General features: G+C 40.4%; 1 protein-coding gene across 1 annotated transcript; it reads right to left on the bottom strand.

Annotated features, from left to right (window-relative positions):
* Positions 1-206: 206 nt before the first annotated feature.
* Positions 207-25,275, bottom strand: LOC103664713 (UDP-glucuronosyltransferase 3A1-like). Its single transcript, XM_008692644.2, has 8 exons — positions 24,810-25,275; positions 22,473-22,574; positions 20,979-20,989; positions 11,495-11,598; positions 8,856-9,387; positions 3,282-3,513; positions 1,604-1,823; positions 207-487 (listed from the first exon to the last, which is right to left on the bottom strand). Exons 1-8 carry the CDS (start codon positions 24,901-24,903, stop codon positions 211-213), a joined length of 1,572 nt encoding a protein of 523 aa, XP_008690866.2. The 5' UTR covers positions 24,904-25,275; the 3' UTR covers positions 207-210.
* Between the last annotated feature and the right edge of the window lie 1,071 nt (positions 25,276-26,346).

Below are 26,346 nucleotides of genomic sequence, written 5' to 3'. Positions count from 1 at the left end.
AAAATGGTAAATTTCATGTAATATATATTTTAACACAATTTTAAAGAAGAATCCCAAGAGTGCTTCACAAGAATTCTTAAACACAGGCAGAAAATAGTGAAAAGCAATTTTGCAAGTGCCAATATGGGGAAGACACCACGGGTGTCCTATGCTGGGGAAATCTTTCTACATCCAGTGGCTCCCCGAATACCTTTCATGGATGCACCTCCATCAGGCCTTCTTCAGCTTCCTGGCCCCACACACCCATCTGGCCACCATGCCCAGCAGCTTCCCACAGAGCCACAGGGTGCCCAGGGTGACCACCAGCAGGAACAAGACGACGTCCAGCAGGTACTGCTCATGCCACGGCTGCTGCAGGGCACGGGGCTTGAGGTGTGCCGCACCCCCTGTCTGGAGGATGTGGTCGATCCAGCCCACCAGCCTCTGGGCAGGAGTCAGGGGGTGGGAGCGCCTGATGATGCTGGCGGCCACGGCTGCTGACTTGTACCTGTTGGCAGAGGCAGAGGTGGGCGTTACTCATGTGGTCTTAGGAGTCTTAGAGACCTTGCATCACACACACGCACACACACACACACTTTCATCCATATGCACCAAAGACTCAGTTTCAAGGAAAAGTCGTTGGCCTGGCCTTGTCATAGTCCAGCTGGATCCCATTGAAAAGTTCAACCTGGTTTCTCCATGCAAAGATCCATGCCTCATGCTAAAAGTGCTAAATTATAAAAAAGGGACTAAATGTAAGGATGAGTCTCTACCCAAGGAGCTTATGGAAGGCTAAAGGACAGAGTATATATGAATATATGTGATATAACATACACCCAAATCAGGGTAAATGACCTTGAGACCCTAATAAGATATTCAGTTCATCATGATAACCACATGCTTGTGCTGGATGGGAATTAACCTAAGACAACATGGACCCTTTTACTAATTCACTTAACAGAAATCCATCCCAAATTATTTTCTGGTAGGCCCTGTGCTAGGCCTTGGCAACACAAGGAAAAACAAGAGACACTAGGCTGTCCAGGGGAGTTAACTCTCTACTTTCTAGTATGAGGGACACACAACGAATTAAAACAGAAAGAAATGGGGTAGTGACTGATCCTGAGAAGTGTTAAGAGAGAAAAATGAGTTATGATTAAAAGCTGTGGGAGACTATCAGACCAAGACTGCCTGCCTCTCTGAGAAGAAGACATTGAAGATGAGTTCGATGGTCGTGAAGGAGCCAGCCCTGTGAAGAGAAGGGCAGTATGTTCTACAACTGACAAAGGGCTTGAGGCAGGAAACAGTGTGGCATATTGGGGGACAGGAAGGCTACATCCTGCGTCACTGTAATTCTACTATAACCACTCCCAAAATATAAGACCTCTCAGAGACCCTGTGTAAATAATTCGGGGTGGTCACAACCCTTATAGAAGAAGTTGTTCTCAACATCTAACCTGAATTGCCTAGTCTTGTTCTCAGACAGGTCAGGTGTTAGCATCACACACATAAAATTCCATGTCTGGAAGTTTCAGCTTTTATAACAAAAAAGAGCCATACAGTGCACTTTGTGTCTGATGTTTTGTTTCAGCCAAAGTGACCACAAGCCCAGAGAGCTCCATACCTCTTGTCTTCTATGACTTCCTTCATCTTCAGAGCCAATGTCTCTGCCTTCATCTGCTTTAGCTGGATAGAGACACCAAACTTTTTGGCTTCCACTCGGATTAGATTTTCAACCTGTTCCAAAAACACAGGTGTCCCTACCATGGGTACACCATGTTGGATGGCTTCCATTATGCTATTCAATCCACCATGGGTGACAAAGAGACGAATGCGTGGGTGAGCTGTTGAAAATCAGGAACAGAGCAGAGTATTTCAGGGTGAAATTTTTCAGAACACCAGGTAAAGTTCCAAGGACAGAAAAAATTACAAAGAGATCTCAAATTATTTTGTTAACTTGTATTTATTGATTTAGCTTAGGGTACACTCAATGGTATGTATTCCAAGATATAAAATTCTGGCCTCGTCTCTGTACAGAGATTCCTCTAAATCTATCCGTCTAAGAGGCAGAACCCAGGGAAAGCTTCAGAGAACAGTGCTAAGCAAGACATATCCTTCCTTCCGTCCATCCTAGCATCCATCCGTCCATCTCTCCACCCTGTTTCTCTCCTCTTATCTCTGTCCTCTCTTAGTCTCTCCCAGTGTAACTCTGTCTGTATCTTCTCTGATTTCTATCTCTGACTCTGTATGTGTCTCTTCCGCTCCAGGCCTCATGCTTTCCCCTTCACTTCCCATTCACTTCCCTCTTATCTGAAAGGTTAACACTTTTATTGACATCACATCTCATACGGCATTCATCAAACCTACGCTGTATGTGCTTTCTCCTCGACTTCATAAGAAATCTTCTAAAGTAGGCAACGATGGACCACCCAACTCAGTATTTCTAGTTCCTGTGCGCTCACTCCACGCTTATTTAGAGAAAACTAAACCAAGTGTTGATACTGAAGCATTCATCTCAAACGCTGCCTCTCAATGGGGATGTGCATCAGAATCTATTTGTGTTTCTTTGACAATCAGAATCCTTTTTACCCACACCAAGTCTTGTGAAAAATTGTGCCGAACGCTCCATCTTAAGTTCCAATATCTTTTTGAGCCATACTCTGAGGATGAACCTCTGTTGTAGGCAGTGGTTGTGGTACTGAAGAGCTCCAAAAAGTGACACAAAGGACAAGGAAAATGTATTGGGGTTTACGGAACTCTCTGTTATCAAAGAATTCGATGGAGCAAATAACCATCTGACAGGTTACTCAGCCTGACACTCAGATATTTGGCACACCCCTAGGAAACCATCAGCATCAATTTTGTGGAACCATGAGTACACCTTTTGCAGGGTAGGAGAATGTACTAAGATGTATGGGAGTGTGTGTCTCTAATGGCATATGGCCTACAAGATACTCAAGAGGCTAGGAACGAGCAATACGACCCCCCGTGTGTGTTCTCTGAGTGCACACACTGTCTTCAACTGTGTCTGGGCTACCTTGGTCTGTGCCAAGTATGGTAAGGTCAAAACAACCTGACAACAGTATCACTTCTGGCGGCAGGTATCAGGACTGCAATAGAAAGAAAGAAGAAAACATGGCAGTTTTAGCCATTTGGGAAGCACAGCCTGATTTCCCAAGAACTCCAGCTGGCTGCTCCATTCCTGTCCTCTAAAGATTACCTTTAGCTACCAGCTGCCCTTTCTCATGCTGGTGGGGTTGCCCAGTGGAAACGTAAAGATACATAAATGGAAAGGTCCTTACCCAAGAGGTCATTCTGAGGAAGCCAGTCAACAATTTTCACATTTGTTGCCAATTTGATGTCTTTGGGCCAATGAGAAGGATTATACTTCCATATCACCCCTTGAGACAGATGAGCAAAGGCACTGTTCATCTCCCTGAGAACTTCCTGGGACTGATATTTGTTCACCATGGAGCCCAGGGCCACAAGGACAAAACCAGAGTCTCCAAACTTGGCAATGAAATTCTCAAATTCCTAGAGAGAGGTAAGAAAGGAAAAGAGGTGAACAGAGTTGCTCATGAAAGCCTAGACAGCGCTGAAATAAAAGTTAGCTATTTACTGACTACACCCTCCTGTCAGTGCCTAGAGCTCACTAGGGTCTCCGAGCCCCTGGACAGCTCAGTGCCCTCTGCACTCTGCTCATATCCATTGTGTCTGATGGCCCCGAAGTCATTTTTCTGAGACCTCAGGACACATCCTACCATATAAACACTTTCAATAATCACAAATGAGTGAGAAGACAGCTGTAGGCGTCCAGCCACTACCACAATAGTCCAAGTTACCCTTGAGGCACTCAAAGCATACTGTAGCACCAACATCTAGATCTAGGACTTGTGTGTCTAACAATGTTTTATAGAAGAGGAAGGTTGAGGTGGTGGGAATCTCTTTCTTCATTGAAAACATGGCCCCAGTACCTCCTCCCTCGTTCTAGGTGTGGGGAGATTTGGTCATTTAGGAATGTTCCAATGCCAGACCAGAGATGCTAGTGCCTGGGAGAGTGCCAGTTGCTGTGCTGGCCCAGGAGGGGGCAGCATGCCTTCTGGAGGCTGAGGTAGATGCTGGGGAAATGTCTCCTTCATATACTTATTAGCCATCTGCCTGTCTTCTTTGTTGAGGGGTTAGCCCATTTTTAAATTATTGGTTTTCTTACTGTTAAATTCTAAGAGTTCTTGTATACTGTGTATATTTGTGTATATAAAGAGCTTATTGGCGTATGTGACTAACGCTCTTTGTAAAAGACAGGTCTCTACCAAATGCTCGCTTTTGTTCTGTGGCTCCTCTTTTTATTCTCTTGGCAGAATTTCTGTCCGGAACAGAAATTTTAATTTCAACTTCACACACTTGTCAACATCTTTTTCTTTATAGAACACGACTTAGGTTTTGCACTTAAAAAGTTTTCAACAAACACTAGCTCATCTAGATTTTCTCTGATATCATATTCTAAAAGATTTATACATTTGTGTTTGCATTTTATATTTAGGTCTGTGGGTCTATTTTGAGTTAATTTTCTGGAAGGGTGTATGGTCTGGGTCTAAGTGTGTGTGTGTGTGTGTGTGTGTGTGTGCAGATATCCATTTTTCCTGCACGATTCTTTGAAAGTCTGTGTTTTCTCCATACAATTGTCCTTAGTTCTTTAGTGAAACATCACTGTACTAAATTTGTATGAGTCTGTTTTTGGGTTCTTTATTCTGTTACATTGACTACTTTCCTAATCTTCTGCCAATATCATTCCATCTTGATTATTGTAGCTTAGAGTAAGTCATGAAGTTGACAATGTCAGCCCTTCAACTTTGTTCTTCATCTTCAACGTTGTGTTGGAACTTCAGGATTTGGGCTCTCCATGAACATTTTAGTACCAGTTCATAAATGTCAACAAAATAAATTGGTGAGATTTTGACTGTGATTGTGTTGAACGTATTGATCAATTTGGAGAGAACTAAATACTCAACAATATTGACTCTTCCTATCTATGAACATGGACTTTCTCTCCACTTATTTAGTTCTTTGATTTCCTTCATTAAAGATTTGTCGTTTTCCACATAGGAATCTTGCACATATTTTGTTAGATTTATTCCCAAGATCACAATTTTGGTGGTGCTAATGTAAATGGAATATTGTTTTTAATTTCACATTCTTCTGTGAATTGCTTATATATAAGATAAGATTGGCTTTATAAATTAAACTTGTTTCCTGTGACATTGCACTAATTGCTTACTAGTTACAGGAATTTTTTTTTTCACATTTTTGGATTGCACCATCATGTCATCTGTGAACAAAAACAGTTTTATTGATTCCTTCCTAATCTATATGCCTATTATTCCTCTTTCTTGTCTTATTATGTACCTAGAACCTTCAGTATGAGGCTAAGAGGTAGTAGTAAGAGGACATACTTGTCTTGTACCTGGTAGGTTGTCCTTTCATTTTCTATACAATGCCCTTTGATACAGAGCAGGTTTTAATCCTGATGAAGTCCTATTTACCTATTTTTTCCTTTATTACTCATGCTTTTGGTGTCACATCTGCAAATTCATTACCAAATACAAGTCCATGCCAATTTATCTCTTTCCTTTCTTCTGAGATTTTTATGGCTTTTACCTCTTTATTTAGGCCATCAATCCACTTTGAGTTAATTTTGGTATGTGGTGTGCGGAAGCCTCAAAATACATTCTCTTTCATGTGAAAGTACAGTGGGCTCAGCACCATTTGTTGAAGACACTATTTTTTCCTTCATTGAATGGTGTTGGCACCCTTGTCAAAAATGAATTGGTCACAGATGTATGAGTCATACAACTGTGTCCTTGTCACATTGTTTTGGTTATTCAGGGTCTCTTACATTTCCATATGATTTTGAAAATTGGCTTTTTCATTTCTATAAAAGGAAGAGGCCATTGAACTGTTGATAAGAATTAGATCAAATCGGCAGATCACTTTGAGTAGTACTGCCCCCTTAACAAGATTAAGTCTCACAATCCATGGTCTAGAGATGTCTTTCTATTTATTTAGGTCTTCCTGAATTTCTTTCAGCAAATTTTAGTGTCCAGTGCACATGTCTTTCAACCCCTCAGTTTAATTGGATCCTCTTGAAATACAATAATTTACTTAATTTTATTTTCAGATTGTTCAAGCGGCTAAGAGGAAACACAACTCATAATTGCACATTGCTATTTCTCCCTGCAACTTTGCTGGATTCTTTTATTACATCTAGTAGTTTCTTTTTGGTGCATGAATTCTTTGGGATTGTCTATACAGAGAATTATGTCATATGAAAATCAAACTATTTCTACATTGTCCTATTTGGATGCCTTTTCTTTCTTTTTCTTGTCTACTTGCTCTGTCAAGGGCATATCTGAATAGCAGGGATGTAAGTGCGCATCTCAGACTACTGGCTCAGGCAGCACGATTGCATTCTATCATGACAAGTGTGTTGCTAGCTAGAGTGTCCCATACACTCTTTATCATGTTCAAGAAGCACCTTCTTACCCCTAGCTTTGTAAGTATTCTTAGCGTAAAAGGGAGTTGATTTTGTGAAAAATTTTTTCTGCATCTCTTGACATGATGTATTTTTTCTCCCATTCATGCTAATAATATGTTATATTACATTGACTGATTTTGTTATATTAAACCATTAATAAAATATCTATCTCCTGCAAAAGTTATGACATAAGTCTATTTTGTGTGGTATTAATTGGTAGAGAGCCACCCTTAGATGAATCTTAAAGTTTCTGATTTAATCCCCTAAAAATGAGTGTTCATACACTTTTGTCAATTCTTCAAAACATTCGTTCCTTCTTCCTCTGCATTGTTTGGTTGTCCCTAGCTCACAGCCTTACTCCATTGTTCAGTCTGGCTCTATTTGAGTCCATCGTTCACTACACCGTAAGATCTACCATCCGAGGGGACCACATAAAATCTGCTTTGCTGTCTTTTGATAACTATAAGATTAATGTAAATCTATTACTTAAAATTGAAAAGAGTAGAGCATGACATCAGAATAAGAGGCTACTTGCTTTCACTCCCTAACAGAAACATTAAAAATATAGATATAAAAAGAACCGAAGATGGACTGCATCCCAGGCCAATGTGTAACCAGTCTCACCAAAGCCAGCAAATAGCTTTGAAAACACTGTCTCACCAGAATCCCCAGCCTCAGCATGTGGATATCCACATGAACAAGAGTAAAATCGACCGTCACCTTACACCATACAAAAATCTCAACTCAAAATGGATTAAAGATTTAAACATAAGACCTGAAACTACAAAGCTCTTAGAAGAAAACATAGGGGAAAGTTTCATGGCATTGGTCTTAGCAATGATTTCAGTGATATAGCACAATGCAAAAGAAAACAAAATATCAAATTCAAAATGAACAAACACCGAAACAAACAACCACCACCACAAAACCAACTGGGACTACATTAAACTGAAGAGCTTCTGCACAGGAAAAGAAACAATCAACAGAGTAACACACAACCTACAGAACAGAAAACACCTGCAAACTGTATTCCTGATAAGAGATTAAACTCCAAAATGTATAGGAAAGGCCTACAACTCCATAGCAAAAAATAAAAAATCTTCTAACCCCATTAAAAACTAGGCTAAGGACTAGAATAGACATTCATCCAAAGACAACATGCAGATGGCAAACGGATACATGAAAAAATGCTCAGCAACACTAGTCATCAAGGAAATACAAATCAATTCCACAATGAGATATCAATTCACACCTACTGGTATGATTATTAAAAATGGAAGGCATGTGCTGAGGATATGCTCTTTCTCAACAACCATTACATACTATGGTTGGGAATGGAAAATGGTGAAGACACTATGGGAAACAGTATGGAAATTCCCCCAAAAGTTAAAAATAGAACCACCATATGATGGAGCAATCTGATTTCTCTTTCTGTACCTAAGAAAATGGAAAACAGGATCTCAAAAGAGATATCTGCATCCCCATATTTAGTGAAGCACTATTCACAATAGCCAAGATGTGGCAACAAATAAAATATGCGTTCAAAAGATCAATGGTTAAAGAATCATATCACAGTATAATGGAATACTACTTATTGCTTACCCTTAAAGGAGGAAATTTTCTAATATGGGAAAACGGATGCATCTTAAAGACATTATGCTAAGTGACATAAGCCAGAATAGCAAATACTGCATGAATTAACTTATAGAAAGCATCAAATATAGTCACATTTTATTTTTTTTAATATTTTTTATTATATTATGTTAGTCACCATACAGTACATCCCTGGTTTTTGATGTAAAGTTCGATGATTCATTAGTTGCGTATAACACCCAGTGCACCATGCAATATGTGCTCTCCCCACCACCCATCACCAGCCTATCCCATTCCCTCACCCCCCTCCCCTCTGAAGCCCTCAGTCACAGTCACATTTTAGAATCAAAAGTGGTAGCTGGTTTCCAAGCGTGAGGGGGGTAAGGGAAGATGGTAGTTGTTATTCCATGAAGGAACAGTTTCAGTAAGCAAGATGAATAATATCTACAGCTGTGAGACACAACATGGTACCTACAGTCAATAATTATGTTTTGTACTGTTAAATATTTGATAAGGGTGTAGATCTCATATTAAGTGTTTTGACCACAATAAAATAAAATTTGAAATAGAATCAAATACCAAAAAAAAATGGCTAGAAAAAAAAAAACAATAAAATAAAATAAAAATATATATCCTCATTGTTTGTCTGTCTCACACTACATCACCCCCAGTTCCCACTGGCAGGGAGCCACCAATTCTGCACTGAAGAGCTCTGCATGAAGTCCATATTGACACTTAAGGTTTTACTTACTTGTGGTACTGGTTTAACAGGTCTGGCCAGTAAGCCTCCAACATACACAGTGTTGGGAAGCAGGGGCCGAGCAAACTCAAGGGCAAAGTCAGAGTTAATAAACCACAGCTCTGCTTTCTTTAGAAGATGAGACAAAACCAGCCTAGAACCTTCTGGGAAATGTTCCTTGATGGTATTGTCAATTGTAGACTGTAATTGCCGTTGCTTCATGTAGAAATCAAAGAACATCAGAAAATTCTTCACTCTGCCCCAGAAGTCCATGTGGTCAGTTAGCAAAGATCGGGATACCGGAACATAAGACACAGGGCTTGGTAGCCCATGGTCCATACTGCCAAACTGGGTGGGAAGAATTGACACAAACTGCTTCCCAAGCTTCTCAGTAACCAGGAAAGAACAGAAGTCATAGATATCAACAAATACCAGGTCAAAGTTCTCATTTTTTAAGGAACCCATGATATCACCTCTCCTTAGCAAATCATTGCATCGAATTCCCAGTTGTTCCATTAACTTTACAAAGTTGTCAAATGTTTCTCTGTAAAAACAAAAACAGTAATGACAAATATTCATTGGGGTTGTTAATTTTATAATACTTAAGAGAGTCTTTGGCACGAAGAAAGACCATATCTGGCAGCAGTCCGCCTATTTTATCAGTGTCCAAGGAACACTCTGCTCTTGCCACTCTGCTCTGGGTGTTTCTGCTTCCTAAAATGTTCTCACCTCCTCCCCTCCCCTTTCTCTGGCCAATCCATATGCACCCACTAGCAAAGCTAATTTATGGTCTAGAATTTCTAGTTTGTCTTTGCGTTTTGTTTTCCTTTGCTTTTTTTGAGATCATTCTACATTGAAAACATTCCTGTCACTAGTAGATCTCAGGGTTCCATGTCTAGTTGATACCTTTTCTGATGCTCTGTTGAACTTTCATTTGTATAATGATCTTTTATAAGACAGGATAGTCTTTTATACGTGACTATCCTGTTTCCTAACCAAACTGTGGAAGTGGCATCAATATTCATGATGTAGCCCTTTTATCTGAAACTGGGTATATCCTGAATTTGACAGACCCTCACACAAGGAACTTTCTGATGGTCATACTAGAATCTAAACTCTAAGCTGAACATGAGCCTTACATCTTCCTACCTGAAAATATTAACATTTTAAACAAACAAAAATAAAAGCCTTTTTGAAGCTAATCACTATTCTTCCACTTCATGCCAGCTGGAGTATTCACAAAAGTTCATGCTAAAATTCTACCAATATCTATTAAGACTCTTGTCTATGGGCACTATTCCAGGAACTATTCTTTCAATGTTTTCCCATCAATGCCTGCAGGGAAAATGACCCTTTTTATACAGCATACGGACGATAGATGAGAATATTCTTGACAAAAGGTTACAGGTCAGGTGCTTTGGAGACCCATGGGCCTCCTAGTTGAATGAAGGACTGAGAGAATCAAGGCCCAGCAAACCTGTAACCTGTGCAACATTCCACCATATCAGCCCACTTAAAGAAGGAACATAGGTGAGAGCTCATTAGCAATATGCAGATGTCCACCTGGGGTTTAAAATCACCTTCATGTGACAACAGGTGATGAGCTGAGATTATTCTCTATTACATTTAAAAACATTTTACATAAAGAAATATTGGTTAATATTGTTGAAAATTCAAGATACGAAGTACAAATTCTTCAAAAGTAGAGCATTAATCATGTTGGAAATTAAGTTAATCAATTGAAGAAATACAGAAAGCACTGTGCTTCCCATATTATACCATATTTAATATGTGTGTAAAACTGGTCTTTGAAATAAGCAAGTGAGGGAGAAGAGACAAGACATACAATTTTAAAATATGTGAGTAACGACACAAGATGAAATAGACAAAGTTTCAAATGAGAACTTTAGACCAGAACTCTTACAGATGAGAGAATTTGGTCTTCTAGTCTGACTAAGGATAAAGGCTTTATGGAAAAAGCCAGATTTTAGAACCACCTTGTAGCAAGTAGAATTTCTACAGAAAGAAGGGAGATAGACATTAGGCCACTGTATTAACCCAGCAAGGAATGAGTTTGGGCCTTTTCCCTCCAAAGTGAAAAGTGACAACTTTCTATATATCCCAGCTAATGACAACATCTCTCAGGTTGCTCACTCATTTTGTATCACCAAGATAGTTGGTTTTTTAGAGTTTAAAAGACAGTGGTTCAAGGTATTAAAAAAATCAATATTCATAAGCATCTTTCTATTCTTGAATTTATGTGAGGATAAGGGACGAAAAATACGTATAACGTGGTAGGCCTCACTCGCCTGCCAACAATGGGAAATTAAGTTGTCTGAACCGCCTTCTTTGCTGTGGAGTATACATACGCAAATATCTGGCAAAATGTTGCCTGGAAGATCCAGAAGGAACAGTCCCCTCACTACATACATGCTTGCGGTGGAATATAACAGTACAAAGACTGAATGACTGGGAGTGCAAAATTCATCTACTCCATCCACCCACTGCCGCCATCCTTGATCTCCCCATCCATCCACTCATCCATCTATCCATCCATTTCTCTTAAACTCACACCAACTATCCATGCATTCAACCATTCATTCCTATCACTAAAATGGCAAGTCTTTCATTCAGAGAATAAAAGAAATTACCTGCCACGCAAAGCTTCCCTCATAAAGAAATCAAAATATTCCTTAAATTCTTTTCTGTGACCTTCGGGTGAAAGCCAATTGATAACATTGTATGAAATGTCATTCTTTTCTAAAAAAATAAAATAAAAAGATAAAACACCAATAGGGAAATGTTTACTTATACCATACAACCTAAATTAACATCGACATGAGGATATCATGGTTTCTTTCTTCCAACCATATCCCTGGTTTCTTTATTCTTTATTCTCTGCTTTCTCATTTCTTCAATCGTGCAACCTGCTAAACTTTATTGAGAACCATATAATGATACAGTCACTTTTATTCATTTTAAAGTACTGGAAGTTTCTATTTAAATTTTACACTTAAAGGTATAACTATTCACCATTTTTAAGTGAGAAAGGAGTGCCAGATAATTTTTCAAGAGTGCACATACAGTGAATGGTACACTTTGTAACTAAATACGTATCTTATTTTATCCCAGCTCCCCAGTCATTTCCCACTTAAAAAATCATTTTTATTAAAATTAAAAGTGATACATGCACAGATTTCTCAATCAGCCAAAAAACTACCAACACCTAAATGTAAAACAGTAGTCCTCTGCAGCCCTACTTCACATCTTGGCATTTCCCCCATAACTCATGTGTAAAAAAGTCTGACACCATTTTTGAAGTTGGACTGATGACAGCTTTCAAGCTCCATCTCCCCCTTAACCTTCTGTGACATATCTTGGCAAACAGAGAAGAAAGCCTCGACATGCCCTCCCTTCTGTGAGCAAGAGTTTCAAGGCAAGCAAGCCAGAGACCCTCACTTCCACCCTATTCAGAAGCTTCCGTAATTGGCATTTTGGGACAAAAGTATAGGTGTAGTGTTTCAGTGGTCCTGGCCATGTGTCTCCCACAAACCTATTTTCTGTGTCAGCTTGGACCATGCTTCTGAATCCCAGCATGAGCTGTAATTACTCTACGCTAGGTAGAACTCTGTAACCAATAGCTGTGCATCTCAAGGACTGCCCCCAATATAAACAGTGCTCTGGGCAAGACTGATTCCAGTTTACAAGCCCACAGAATGGTTGAAGAAGGGTGGTCACTATGTCATATGATGAGATCCACACCCATAAAAGTAGAAGGTGCACTACAACCTTAGAAAATGCCCTTGCTACTGCTGCTGATTATAACTCTGCAGCTAAAAGAAAACTTTGATTAAAAGAGGAATAGGGAAAAACACCGATGACACCCCCATGGAGTTAATTCAAGGGGTTCATTCAAACCCAATCTCAGGTCTCTCAAAGTCACCAGTAGGGAGGTCCCTAGGCTTGATGACACTAATTGGGGCATTCGAGGAAAAAATTGATAAATATGAGCAGGTTAGAACAAACTGTTCCCCAAAACACATCTAATAACAGCCCAAAGGATGAGGAAATACAGGGGGAAATCAGGGTGGGAGAGTCAGGAAAGAAATTAAAACAGAGTCCTCAATTTTGATACATGTGGAATTTAACATTACTCTAGAAAAAAACAACCTTTATAACAGAAGAAAAGCACAGAATGGTTTTTGTCCTCTACACCAAAGCTTCTAAATTACTTTCAACATCGAATGAGATGTACCAATGACAAACCTTAATGGTCTTAATCAATACTTGGGCAAAAATAACAGGTATATGAGAAGAGGCCACTGAATTTATCAAAGAAATTTCTGTACTCCGAGGAGTCAAAAATATTAGTTATAGAAGACAGATTTGCTTGCCCTGTCTTAACTACTGCGATTAAATATCCCATAGTCATAACAGCCATTTTTTATATTATCTCCTAGTGGGTATGGTTGCTCTCATATAGCAAGTCACTAATAAAAATAAAATTAAGGTTATAGCATTTACAGTCAGCTTGACAAAAAAGGCACCTTTGGATCTGCCCAACATATTAAAACTGTTAAAACATCCAAATATATATTAAAACAGTGCCTTTAAGGATTATAATGTATTAAGCAAAGAGTGATTATCTCCACTGGCTCTCTAATTTATAACAATTATAATAGCCTAATTTAGACTATTCTTAAACCAGCAAAGAAGTAAAGATGACTTGCAGTGGATTACTATAAAGCTATGGACATGACCGATCATACTAAGCCCCCACCCCATTTCCAATATTACTGAAATTGGTGACTGTATCTAAGTACTAATAGACACTTTGCAAGCATAGATTTGGTAATATGTTCTGTTCACTTCCTATTTCCACAAGCTCTCAGCTGCAGTGTCTCTTCACCTTCATCTTGGCAGGACACACATCACTTGTAACTGGCTTCTCATGGACTACCTCAACAGCCCTGCTCACAAGCTTTGCCGGCAAGATCTTAACCACCTGCAACTTTCTCCAGAAGCACATGTGTGACACTGCGTGGAGGACAACCTCCTTTCGCAGAGATTCGTCCAGCGCACGCATGCAGGACACAAACATTCACACAGGAGCTCGCAGGAGGGATGTGCTGCTGGCCCCACACAAAGCACAAGCCATGGCATTTCAGTTGAATCCCTGAGAAGAATTACGTGTCAGATGAAGGCCGTTCCGCCCCTGACACCATCAAGAAACAACTATTGTGGGTCCACTTCCACCAGGAGTGTATAAGGAGCTTTCCTGGACACACATTCAAACAGAAACTGGTGAAAATGTTCTTTTATATATACACACACATATTCAACTATATATGCATAAATTCTGAAAACAAAAGTTGGCCAGGAGGTAGTAGTGAGGATTCTCATCATAAGATGACGGAGTACCAGGAATCTGTCTCTACACCTAGATAACCATTGCACTGGTAGGATCTGTCTAAATCTTCTGTCCCGGAACCTTGCAGTCAACATCTGTGGAAGGCTTTATCTTTAATTGCAGGCATTTTTAGTTAATTTCAGTTATTTCAGCTCTGATCACAGTACCAGCTACCTAAAACTCACCCCCATCTCATGGCAGGCAGCTGAACATGTCTTCATAAAGCAGCTTGTACACAGCTTTCATGAGCTAGAGTGGGCAAAAAATGACCTGCTCCTCCAAACCTCAGGTATCTGTGCTGTGATTGCTGACTGCTGCTTCTGATCACAGAGGTACAAAGAAGTAGGCAGCAACGTTCGTGCATCACACTGTATTATTACAACCACCCACCCTCTGGCTGAATGGGCTTCAAGGGATATAAGAGACTGATCCCCTTTTCCCCCATCATTTTTCTCTTTGTCCTCTTTTGGGAGGGAAACAGTAAAGGCTAGGACATGACAACACAACTGCATATACCAGCAATATTAGAAAGTGTCCATTCATGCCCAGGAAAAGGCTCAGAAAATATCTGAAAATACCAAAATTTATACCTCAGGTTGATCCTCACCACAAGGGCAGCCTAAAACAATCACAAAACAAAAACAATAAACAAATTAATAGCAAAAATCTGCACACTCTGGAGAAGGGAGGAGGGTCTCATCTCCAGATTTAGCACATTGTTAAAGTCAACTGGTCAGTTTTCCACAAAAATCACAAGACACACCAAAAACAGGAACCTGAGGTCTATTCAGAGATAAATAATAAATCAACAGAAACTGTCCCTGAGAAAGACCTGATGGCAGATATACTAGACGATGACTTTAAAATAACTGCCTTAAAGATTTTCAAAGAACTAAAGGAAGGTAGAGAGAAAGTTAAGGAAAAAGTGTATGCAAAACAGAAATATCAATAAAGATATAGGAACTCTAAAAAGAAACCAAAAACAAATTTTGGAACTGAAAAATGCAATAAATGAAATGATAATTTCACTAGAGGGATTCAAAGGCAGATTTCAGCAACCAGAAGAAATAATCTGTGAACCTGAAGGTAAGACCATGGAAATTATCCAACGTGAAGAGCAGAAAGTTAAGACACTGAAGAAAAGAACGAGCCTAAGGGACGTCCATATGCATTGTGGATGCTCATCAGAGGAGAGAGAAAGAAAGAAAGGAATGGAGAGACTATTTTAAGTAATAATGGTGAAACCCCCTAATCTGGATGAAAGATATGAATATAAACATCCAGGAAGCTCAACAAACTCCAAGGAAAACGAACTCAGACACCCACATCAGGGCACATTATAATCAAAATTTAGAAAGATAAAGAGAGAATAGTAAAAGCAGCAAGAGAAGACACGTGAAATGATGAGCACTGATTGTTATATACAACTGATGAATTATTGAATGCTGTATCTGAAACTAATGACGTTGGCTAGTTGAATTTAAATAAAAAAGTAAAAATAATAAAAGCAGCAAGAGAAAAGCGACTCATCACATTCAAATGATTGATTTACTCAACAAAATTGTTTGCCGGAGAACATCAAGGAGATGATGAATAGATTTCTTTTGGGGGTGGGGGGATGGGCATCCAAAGAAAGAGAGAGAGAGAATCTCATGCAGTTTCCTTGCCAACATGGAGCCAGCCACAGGGATGGACCTCACAACCCTGAGATCACTACCTGAGCCAAAATCAAGTGTCACATGCTTAATCAACTAAGCCACCCCAGGTGCCCCTAAGATTGACAATAGATTTGTAATCAAAATTTTGGTGGCCAGAAGGCAGTGGGCTAATATATTCCAAGTGCTAAGAAAAAAATGATCAACAAAAAATTCAGTGTCTGGGGCGCCTGGGTAGCGCAGTCGTTAAGCGTCTGCCTTCGGCTCAGGGCGTGATCCCGGTGTTCCGGGATCAAGTCCCACATCGGGCTCCTCTGCTGGGAGCCTGCTTCTTCCTCTCCCACTCCCCTGCTGTGTTCCCTCTCTCGCTGGCTGTCTCTCTGTCACATAAATAAATAAAATCTTAAAAAAAAAAAAAAAATTCAGTGTCTGGCAACACTTCAAAAGTGAGGGTGAAATTAACACATTCCTGGTAAACAAAAGCTAAAGTAGGTTGTTACCCCTAGGCCTACACTGACAGTAATGTTCAAGGGAGCCTTCCAGGGAAAAAGGAGGCCACCAGGTCGTAACTCAAAGGGTATGGGAAAATAGATATTTTAATACAGGTAAATGCATAGGGAAATAGAAAGCTAGTACTATGGCAATGCTTTCTAACTCAGCTTGTGGTTTCTACATGTTTTTTGAAACGAGCATATTTTTTAAAATGTATTATTAGTTTGAAAACAAGTCTTACTTAAACTTTGTTTGTAACTCCAATCAAGTTTTCTCTGTAGTTTAATGTACTAACACATTTAAATTAATGATAGTTTATGTTTGGGGGCACACAAAGTAAAAAAAAATGTAATTTTGCGATGTCAACAATGCAAGGGGTTCGGGATGAAAAAAGCACTATATGAGGAGGATTTTTGAATTTTAATAAACTAAAACTGTTATAAATTAAAATGTGAGTGACATCGATTTAGCATGTTAAACTAAATCCCCATGGTAACACACATAAAAAATAGCTATAGACACACACAAAAGGAAGTGACGAAGGAATTTAACATTACACAAGAAGCAACTAGACACAAAACAAACAGTAATACGGAAAGCGAGGAGCAAGAACCCTATAAGGCATGTAGGCAACAAATAGCAAAAGGACAGATAAAAGTTTCTCCTCATCAGTAATTACATTCAATGTACATGGATTAAACTCTCCGATGAAAAGACAGATATTGGCACAATGGATAAAAATACATGATCCAACTGTAATAGCCTTGTATGGTGACAGATGGCAGCTACACTTGTGGTGAGGACATCGTAACATGTACAGTTGGCAAATCAATATGTCCCACAGCTGAAACTAACGTGACATTGTGTATCAACTATACTTCAATAAAAAGTAACACTTTCAAAAATTTTGTAAAAATGGGATTGACAATGGAGGAAAGAGGATGGAGGTGTGTGGGAGCTTCCTGTACCACCTTTGCCACTTTTCTGTAAATCGACAGTTATTCCAAAGTAACAAAATGTATTTTAAAAATAAATACAAAAACAAGAAGCTCAAACACACAAAGAAAACCATGATCCAAATATACATACTGTGTTCAAGAGACTCACTGTAGAGCCAATGAGAAAGACAGAAAGGGAAACGATGGAAAAAGATATCCCAAGCAAGGAATAAGCAAAAGAAAGCAGATGAGCAGATACCAATCACAACAGACTTGAAATCAAATAAGATTGCAAGAGACAAAGAAGGACATCACATATTAATAAAGGTTCCACACAGCAAGAAGATATAACTATTACAAACACATACGCACCTAATGAGAGGCCATCAAAATAGCTAAAGCAATAACTGGCACAAAAGAGGGAGAAACATTCACTTCTATATAATCACTGGACATCTCAACGCCCACTCTCAGCAATGGATAGAAAAACCAGAAGAAGATCCGTAAGGAGACAGAAGACTTACACACATTGATCCACTAGGTGTAACGGACATATACAGAACACTCTACCCAACACAACAGCATACACATTCTTCTCAAGGGTACATAGGACATTTTCCAGTGGACACCCTATGTTCAGCCACAAATGAGTCTCAACAGATGTTAAAACATGCTTCTCAAAGACTATCTGACCACACCACGATGAAGTTAGAAATCAACAACAGAAGGAAAACTGGAAAACTCAGAAATTATGGAAATTAAACAACACCCTTTTAAATAATCCATGTATCAAAAACAAATCACAAAGGAAATCATAAAATACATAGAGATAAATAGAACTGAGTATAAAACATACCAAAACTTACGGGATGCACCAAAAGCAGCAGTTAAAAGGAAATTTACAGCTTTCAATGCCTACGTTAAAAAGGAAGTCATCAAATTAATAACCTATTCTGCCACCTGAAGACACTGGGGGAGAAAGTGTACTAAACCTAAAACAGAACTAAGATTGGGGGCAAACCAATAAAATTGGAAATAGAAAAACAATAGGAATCAATGAAAGCAGAGCCCGTTCTTTGAAAAGATCAAGAAAATTCACAAACAAGAAAGATACAAATTATTAGGACCAGAAATGAAAGAAGGAACACCACTAATGACCACACAGAAATGAAACGGACTATAGGCGAATTCTATGAACTTGAGATGGCAATAAATCAGGCAACAGATGATATGGACAAATTCTTAGAAAGACAGAAACTACCAAAGTTAACTTAAAGAAGAAAAAGACATTCCAAAGAGACCCATAAAGAGGAAAGGTTGTTCCCTTTGGGGAAAGAGCACAGAATCTCTTGCCATTGAGATATCCAAACTATAAATGAAGGTTACACACGTGTCTCCACACACCAAAGGCACAATACACAGCTTCGAGCAAGGTTCCTTATCCTCTACAGATTTTCAGACATTACTGATCATGACCAAGATGCTGATTCACTTCTCTACATGCACAACGCTGGTCTTTTGAACAAGACATTCAGTGAAACATTCACCTCCCTCACCAGCCTCAGGCAGCAGGTCTCATAAAATGTCATAATGACTGACTTATACAAGTTCAAATGGAAATAAGTGAAACACAGAACGTTCTGGTCATCCGTCAAACATGAAGGGAAACGCCTATTCCAGTCCCAAGACTGACCACCATAAAAGCCCAAACAAACCCTCCTTTTCCTGCTCTCTGAGTGTACGTTTGGACCAGACTGAGACTTGCCTTACTCTCTCCATGAAGCCTGATTATGTTATTAATAAGCCTTTGTGTATTTTTAAAGATTTTAGGTTTAAGTAATCTCTGCATCCAAAGTGGGGTCTCAAACCCACAATCCCGAGATTGCAAGTTGCATGCTTTACCCACTGAACCAGCCAGGAGCCTCTAATAAGCCATTTAATAACTTCCTTGTGTGTATATAAGGCCGTAAGTCTGAACATCCAAACCTAACTTTGGAGTGGGGAGAGACAGCCTGTCTCTTAGAGTGGCTACAACAATTTAGGAAGAAACAACACTAATTTTACCCAAACTTTTCCAGAAAAGTGAAAGAGGAACACTACCCAATTCATTTCATCAGGAAAATATTGCACTAATAACATTGCCAGAAAAAAAGAAAGAAAAAATCCCAAGCAAATCAGAGAATCGTGACCCACAGGGACACAGATATAAAATGGAAACCAAAATTTAAGCAAATTACATATAAAATTACATAAAAGGGAAAATACATCTTGACCAAGTGGAACTTGTTCCGAGACTACAAGGTTAGTTCAACATTTGTAAATCAATCAATGCCATTCATTATTTTGACAAAATAAGCAAAAAAAAAAAAAAACAACCATATACTCATACCAATACATGTCACAAAAGCATGAAATTACACTTCAGCAAATTAAATATTGTGCTCTTCAAAAGATACTGCTAAGAGAGTGAAAGATAAGTCATGGACTGGGAAAGAATATTTGCAGATTTATATCTGATAAGATACTTATATGCAAAATACCTGAAGACTCACTAATAAGAACAAATAACGTAATTTACAAATGGCAAATTTGGCAAACAGTTACCGGTGAAGATATATGAACGGCAAATAAGCACCTGAAAAAATGCTTAGCATCATTAGTAATAAAGGAAATGCATATAAAAATCACCATGAAATACAACTAAACACTCACACAACAATGGCTAGAAGTAAAGACTAACCATACCAAGTATTGACAAGGCTGTGGTGTGCATGGAACTTGCAGATGTTAAAATTCCTACTTTAAACAACTAAATAAAACCAGGCCAAACATATGTTAAAATGGTTTTTAGACATGGCACCCCAGGTAGCGCACAGCATTCATGGACGGCTGGAGAAAACTTCCAAGATACAGCTCATAGAGGAGGACCCAGATGTGGCCTGACCATCAACCTGAGGGGAGCACTTCAGATTTGGGGGAGGACTTGGCAGCTAGAATTCACAAGGCAGAATACCGGAATACCACTAGAGAGCTGTAGGGAGAGAAAGCTCTGGGGTTGGGGTCTTCCTGAGAACAGTCAATGCAAACATGTGATGAAATTTCCCCAGGAACCATAAAGAATAAACAGAACAAAACCCAGAGGTTATACAGAGCCTCTTCTCAAGCCGCTACTCAGCCTTGACAGTTGAAGATCTAAAGGAAAGCTCCCCGATCAGCTAGCTAAAGATGCATTTTGATCTAACTCCTGTAACTTTCTCTCGACAGGTACTAAAATTCAGAGGGAAAGGTGGTTGTAATTTATTAAAGTCTATAAACCCCAGCAATAAGAAACTGATCTCACCTTGATAACAGCAGACTAAGATACTGGGTTTTTTAACCCAGGGCTAAGGTGAGCCCAACTTGATAGATAAACTAAGGAGCCCGTGAGTCTAATCAAAGCCTGAATTCCAACACAGGGCTACCCCACATTACAGGCTGATCTGCTCTCCTACTTCCATACCCAAAGAAAGCTGGACTAAATGGCTCAAGGCGTGGATGTCTGGTCAGGACCATGTCCCTCCAGACAGAAGTTTGCTTCAGGCAAGCCCCTGAGAACCAAGATGTAATTGCACAGACCCGCAAAACAAAGAAGAACTGTCACCTGGGGGATGTCTACCTGGCAGAAGGAGAGGTACAGCAAGCTCTTTTAGGAAAAGGAAGACTCCGAACTGCAGACAATTAAGGCCACTGGAAGGTAGCATCTTATACTTGTGATCCCAGGTACTGATCAGAGCAATCCTACATCTCGGCATTAGAAACGGGATCTAATTCCATTTTTCTGCAATCATGTATTCATTAAAGATGTAAATAAAAACCCCACAGGGAAGTTACCCAAGCAGGTAGTTAATACAGATTCAAAAGGTTCAACACTGAGTATTGAATCAGGTCAACAAAAATGATCCAGTCATGTGTTCCCTTATTTGCAGACCTCTACCAAGTTCTACTGCTAAAGAGAAAATAAATGAACCTCGGAAATCTCCAGTGAATGGTAAATATCGCAAGAAACTCTGGTCTCTTAAAACTTGGAACCAAGAATAAAACTAAGGGAATCCATGGGTGCCCTGAATGGTTTGTACTCTTGAGTGTGGGTATGTGTGTTAAAGAGATAGAGAGTCTAAAGCTTTCAGGGAACCACCAAAATGAAAGGATCATGGACTACAACTGCCATGGTTGGCAGTCAAGGCAAGTACACAATTGGACTGACGATCAAGGCGGACGCAAAGGGATGTGTATGGAAGGGTATGCAGTGAACTAAACAGAACCCGATCTAGGTGATTAAACAGTAACAGAGCGTGAAGTTCATCTCCAGATTTTCATAATTGCTCTGACTTGGTTTTCATTAAAAATGATTAATTTTGGAATTTTTCTAAAGTAAAGTTTCAGCAGTTCTGAATGAGAAACCCAGAGTTAAAGTTCCAGATCCACCCAACTCTATTATTAACCTGCTGTGCGAACATGAACAAATCTTTTTGAGTTCTCTGCTCCTCTGTGTCCTTGTATGTCAACAGAGAAGCCTTGGCAAGATTGATGAGCTTCATCTTAGCTACAAATTGTTTGGATTCAGTGACTCAAGAACATCTGACATCACTAGGCACAAGTCATGGGCAGCCAGAGATGCCTCGAGAGTGTAGGATCATCTCATTGAGAGATTCTGATCCTAGGACATGACTAAAAGACATCCTTTGAAGAAGCTTTCTTAAAGTGCCCCTCTCCTAACAGGAGTAGAAAGTAACCTATAAAACAGGATAGCAGCTCTCCTTAAATAACAGAAGCTATAAATATGGCCGAACACTTCTGTTCGGTACAACTAAAGGCACACCACAGAGCAGTACTTACCAAAATGATCACAACGATGTACGGAGCTTGCCTGAAAGGGAAAGACACCTAGCTGAGGGGGTAAAACACGCAGTTATGGCACGTGGAGGCCTGGTCTACAGAGCCTAATATGATATCCAGCAGCTAACATAAACATACACACACACAGATTTTCCCCTTCTTTCAGTATAGCTAGATTCAAACAGATTTTGTGCTAAGCGGTACTAGACAGAAGACATTGTCTCTCTGGGATAGAATTCAATGATTCCAAAAACCATACCTGGGATTAAAGATTGTTCTCCAGTAAGAAGCATAGTGACATTATGACCATGATCTTGAAGAAGGTGAGACACCTGGTCCATCAGTAGAGAATGGCTCCCCCCTAGGCAGAATACAAAATTTCAAGTTTGTAAAGATGTGAACACAGAGTCTGAAATTGATGTGGAGGGTGGGGATATGCAAGCTAAAGGGGCAGAGTGTGGATGGTGATCCAAGGAAGATAAGTTACTTCAGTCCCCCTGTCTCACTTTAGGTAAGCTCCAGGAGAGGTACCTATACCCAGTCTGCCCGAATCTTGACCTGAGGCAATCCTCCATCAAGTACTTTTGTGATTCATGGTCTCCATGTCAGTGTTATGAACTTCCCTGCTTAGGCCTTAAGGTGTTCCTGATCCTAGGTACAGACTGATTTTAGCCAGGCCTTATGGAGATACCATGCCCTAAAGAAATAACGATATGGGAAATTAGACACAGTGCTGTGTGTGGGATTGGGAAGGATTCCTAGTGGACAATCAGTCAGAGCTCCTTATAGAATCCTTCTCCCTGGAAATTTATGTTAGACTAGGAAGCAGACACATGGGAACTTGAATATCAGTCCAAGAAATAGGATTTGAAGCAGAAGGAGGTAGACCCAACACTTAGAACCAAAATCCTTGAGATTCAAATATATTTGGCAGGGTGTCTCCAGTCGGGGCCTGAAAATTGCTGAGCATCAAATTAAGGCATTCATGATAACTGTGGGCCCTTGGCTAGAACTGCAGGATCCTCACGACAGACTGGGATATCCCCCATCCTACGACTCCTGAGATTCTAACTGAAGAGAAGCTTGAACCTCTGGGAGGTACCTGTTCTATCAAGACAATGATTTTTTAAAACCATGAGTCATCAAGGGGCATTTTTTTGAGTCTAGGGGCCTCAGAAGCAGAGAAAGCCAGATCAGGACTAAGGGAATAGAATTTGTCCACATTGGGAAGTGGGGTTGTTTGCAAAATGAAGCTCTCACGATGACTGGGTCAGCAGAAAGGGACGTCAGGCTACAGTAATGGTGTGTATCTGTGGAAACTACTCTAGTTTCTTATAGCTATACTAATGTTGCCTGAGATAACATGGATCATAGAAAACAAAAACCCTTATCCCCTCAGACTGCCTGCTCTGGCTCACCTTTAAACTGTGGAAGAAACAGACACAGGGGAGACACCATCCCACAGAGGCAGCCATTCCTGAGGCTCTTGGTGACCCCAGTGCATTCTGGGCCAGAGGCGGGGCTTCCAGCGCCTCCGAACTGCACCTGCTGCCCCTCAGAGTCCAGAGGACACATACTACCAGAAAGTGAGGAAGGTCTTGTTTTCTGCTACGTCTATCATTAAAAACTAGATTTAAAATGGAAAACAGAGGTTTTTTTAATACTGGTTTTTAGGAATCCCGACTGTAAAGAGTAGAGTTTGGGGAAGAGGACAGGTTTGAGGTAAGAAACAGTGAGTAAAGTTGGGTGTGTCCATCAGGGAGGTCTAATGTGCTCTTGCAAAAGGCCCCTCACTCCCCTGACCCTCAGGTTCCCCGTCAGGAAATAAAAGAGGGGTGCCCAATTAGATGAACGCTGTGGTTTCTTCCAGCTCTAGGATCCCCAGATTCATAGGGATCTAAAAGTGATCCTGGGAGCCCCCTATCCTTTCACAATGGATCCAAAAACTTCTTGGGGAAACTCCATCCTATGATGCCTCCTTATCTTGAAAATGTTCCTGTTTACCTTCTGTTCCCTTTGGGGCAAAAGTAAGGAAATAAACCCGAGTTCACGCAGAATTAACTGTTTCACTGTCTTTCAAAATCTTCCAGCAGTAAGGGCAAAGGAGAGAGGGGTTTCCTAAGAACGTGATTGTCCTGGGGCCCCCTCCTCTGCTCTGTCAATTCTCCAGGTGTCCTATTAATGACATTCCCAGTTTGTGCTGCTGCCCACAGGAGCCCCCATCTTTGGCCTCCAAGAGCCTGAAACTGACCTCACCTTCCACTTTCTACTGGCATTTACTGCACACCCCATAACTTTCAGTGTGTGTCTCTGAAAGTCCCTACCTTCCCTGGAGTAGGTGGCTCAAGGTCTCCAGGTCAGCCCTGGACCTAAATTCTGGCCCCAGCTATGCACAATGGGAAGCACCTCCAGAGCAGATAAAAAGAGAGGAAAGGAAACTCCTTTTTTCTCCAGACCACTCCCTTCTCCCTAGCCTGGGACCCAAGTCCTGTTTGGAAAACCACATGGAATGCCCTCTGACCCAAGGCTATCTGCCTGAGCCCTTGCTGAGGTGCCTGGGATGCAGCTGTCTCTGATTCTCCGGCCAAGCACTCACCCAGTGAAGATATGGTCAGAATTTGGGCGGCCTCTGAGAGCAGAAACCCAGACAGAAGGAAAGCAGCTAGCCGAAGCGTCCTCTGCCCCACCATGCTGGCTCCTGTGTCAGTTGCAAAGCAGAGCCCTGTGCCCAGAGCCCTTCCCAGGGCTGGCAGCTAGGGAACAGGAGAGGGGTGGATCTTGCCTCCTTCTCTTCCGTTTGACACGTCTTGCCCATCTGCTCCTCCTCCCAGAGTGATTACTCCACTGGCTAATCAGTCCTCACCCTCCCTAACCTGGAGCCGTGGGAAGGAGGAGTTAGTGAGCTCTCCTTAACCCCTCTCTGTGCTGTCATCGCCACACTTTCCCCAGAGAATATACTCTGAACCAGGAATGATAGGGACCGTAGGAATTTGCTTCCAAGACAGTTCCACCGCCAGGTGACTGAGACCCACCTTAAGGACTCTCTCTCAATTTTCCCACCTCCTAACTGCTCTGTTGACTTCATACTGCCATCCCCATGCCGCATTTCCCCAGGTACCTGCTTAAAATCTCTGCTAGCGTCTGATCTCAAGATCTCAGAAGATGATTCCCAAAGGAACATTAACTACATTTATTGCTCAGAGAGTTTCTTCGGAAAGTACGTACTTGTAACAAGTGGGAGTGACCCCTAAGTGTTAAGCCCCACTGGAGGGCCAGATCTTGACCTGAAGCACTGAAGCTCTAAAGGTCAGTCTACAACCCTGAATGGGCATGACAAAATAGGACCGGCTGGTGGGCACCAAGAAGTCCTATTTTTTATAAACGTTTGAACTTATTCATTACAAAGGTTGTTAAACTCCCCCAACATCATTTCAGTTTTCCCCATGCACGTGCATTCACAATTAACATCTGTTCGGATATTCTATCTTCCCAGTGAAAAAATATATCAGCATTAGGGAGGCACCTTTTAATATCGATGTGATCATGTTACTTTGTCTACAAACCTTATTCCAATCCCTCTAATTGTCCGATTAATACCCTCTGTTGTGCTATGAACCTGATGGTGCAGAAACCAATCCAGGATCACAGTGCCTTTAATTATCACGTCTATTCATCCCCTTAGTGAGGATTGATTTTTCAGCCCTTTTTTGTCTTTCATGTCATTGATATTTTAAAGAGTACAAGCTGCTTATTTTGTATGATGGATCCCAAGTTGGGTTTGCCTGATGTTTTCCCATTAGACTTAGGTTACTAGGGAGTTTGGTGGGAATACTACAAAGGTGGTGTTGATTCCATCTCAGTGAATCACAATGGGAAGCACATGATGTCAGATGGTCCTGTCATTAGAGATGAAAACTCTATCCCTTGTTTGAGGTGGTGTTCACCAAGATTCTCCACTGTGAAGTTGCTATTATTCACCTTATAATTAGGAAGTAAGGTGTGGGGAGACACTCTGAAGCTGTGTAAATATTTTGCTCCTACCAAATTTCACTCACTCATTTTATCATCTTTCATATTGCTACCTGAAGCAATCATTATTGTCATGGTGGCAAATTAATTTTTTTTACTTCATT

Source organism: Ursus maritimus, unplaced genomic scaffold, assembly GCF_017311325.1.
Source record: "Ursus maritimus isolate PB19 unplaced genomic scaffold, ASM1731132v1 scaffold_15, whole genome shotgun sequence".
Taxonomy (NCBI): Eukaryota; Metazoa; Chordata; class Mammalia; order Carnivora; family Ursidae; genus Ursus; species Ursus maritimus.
This window is presented reverse-complemented; position numbering and strand designations above follow the sequence as displayed.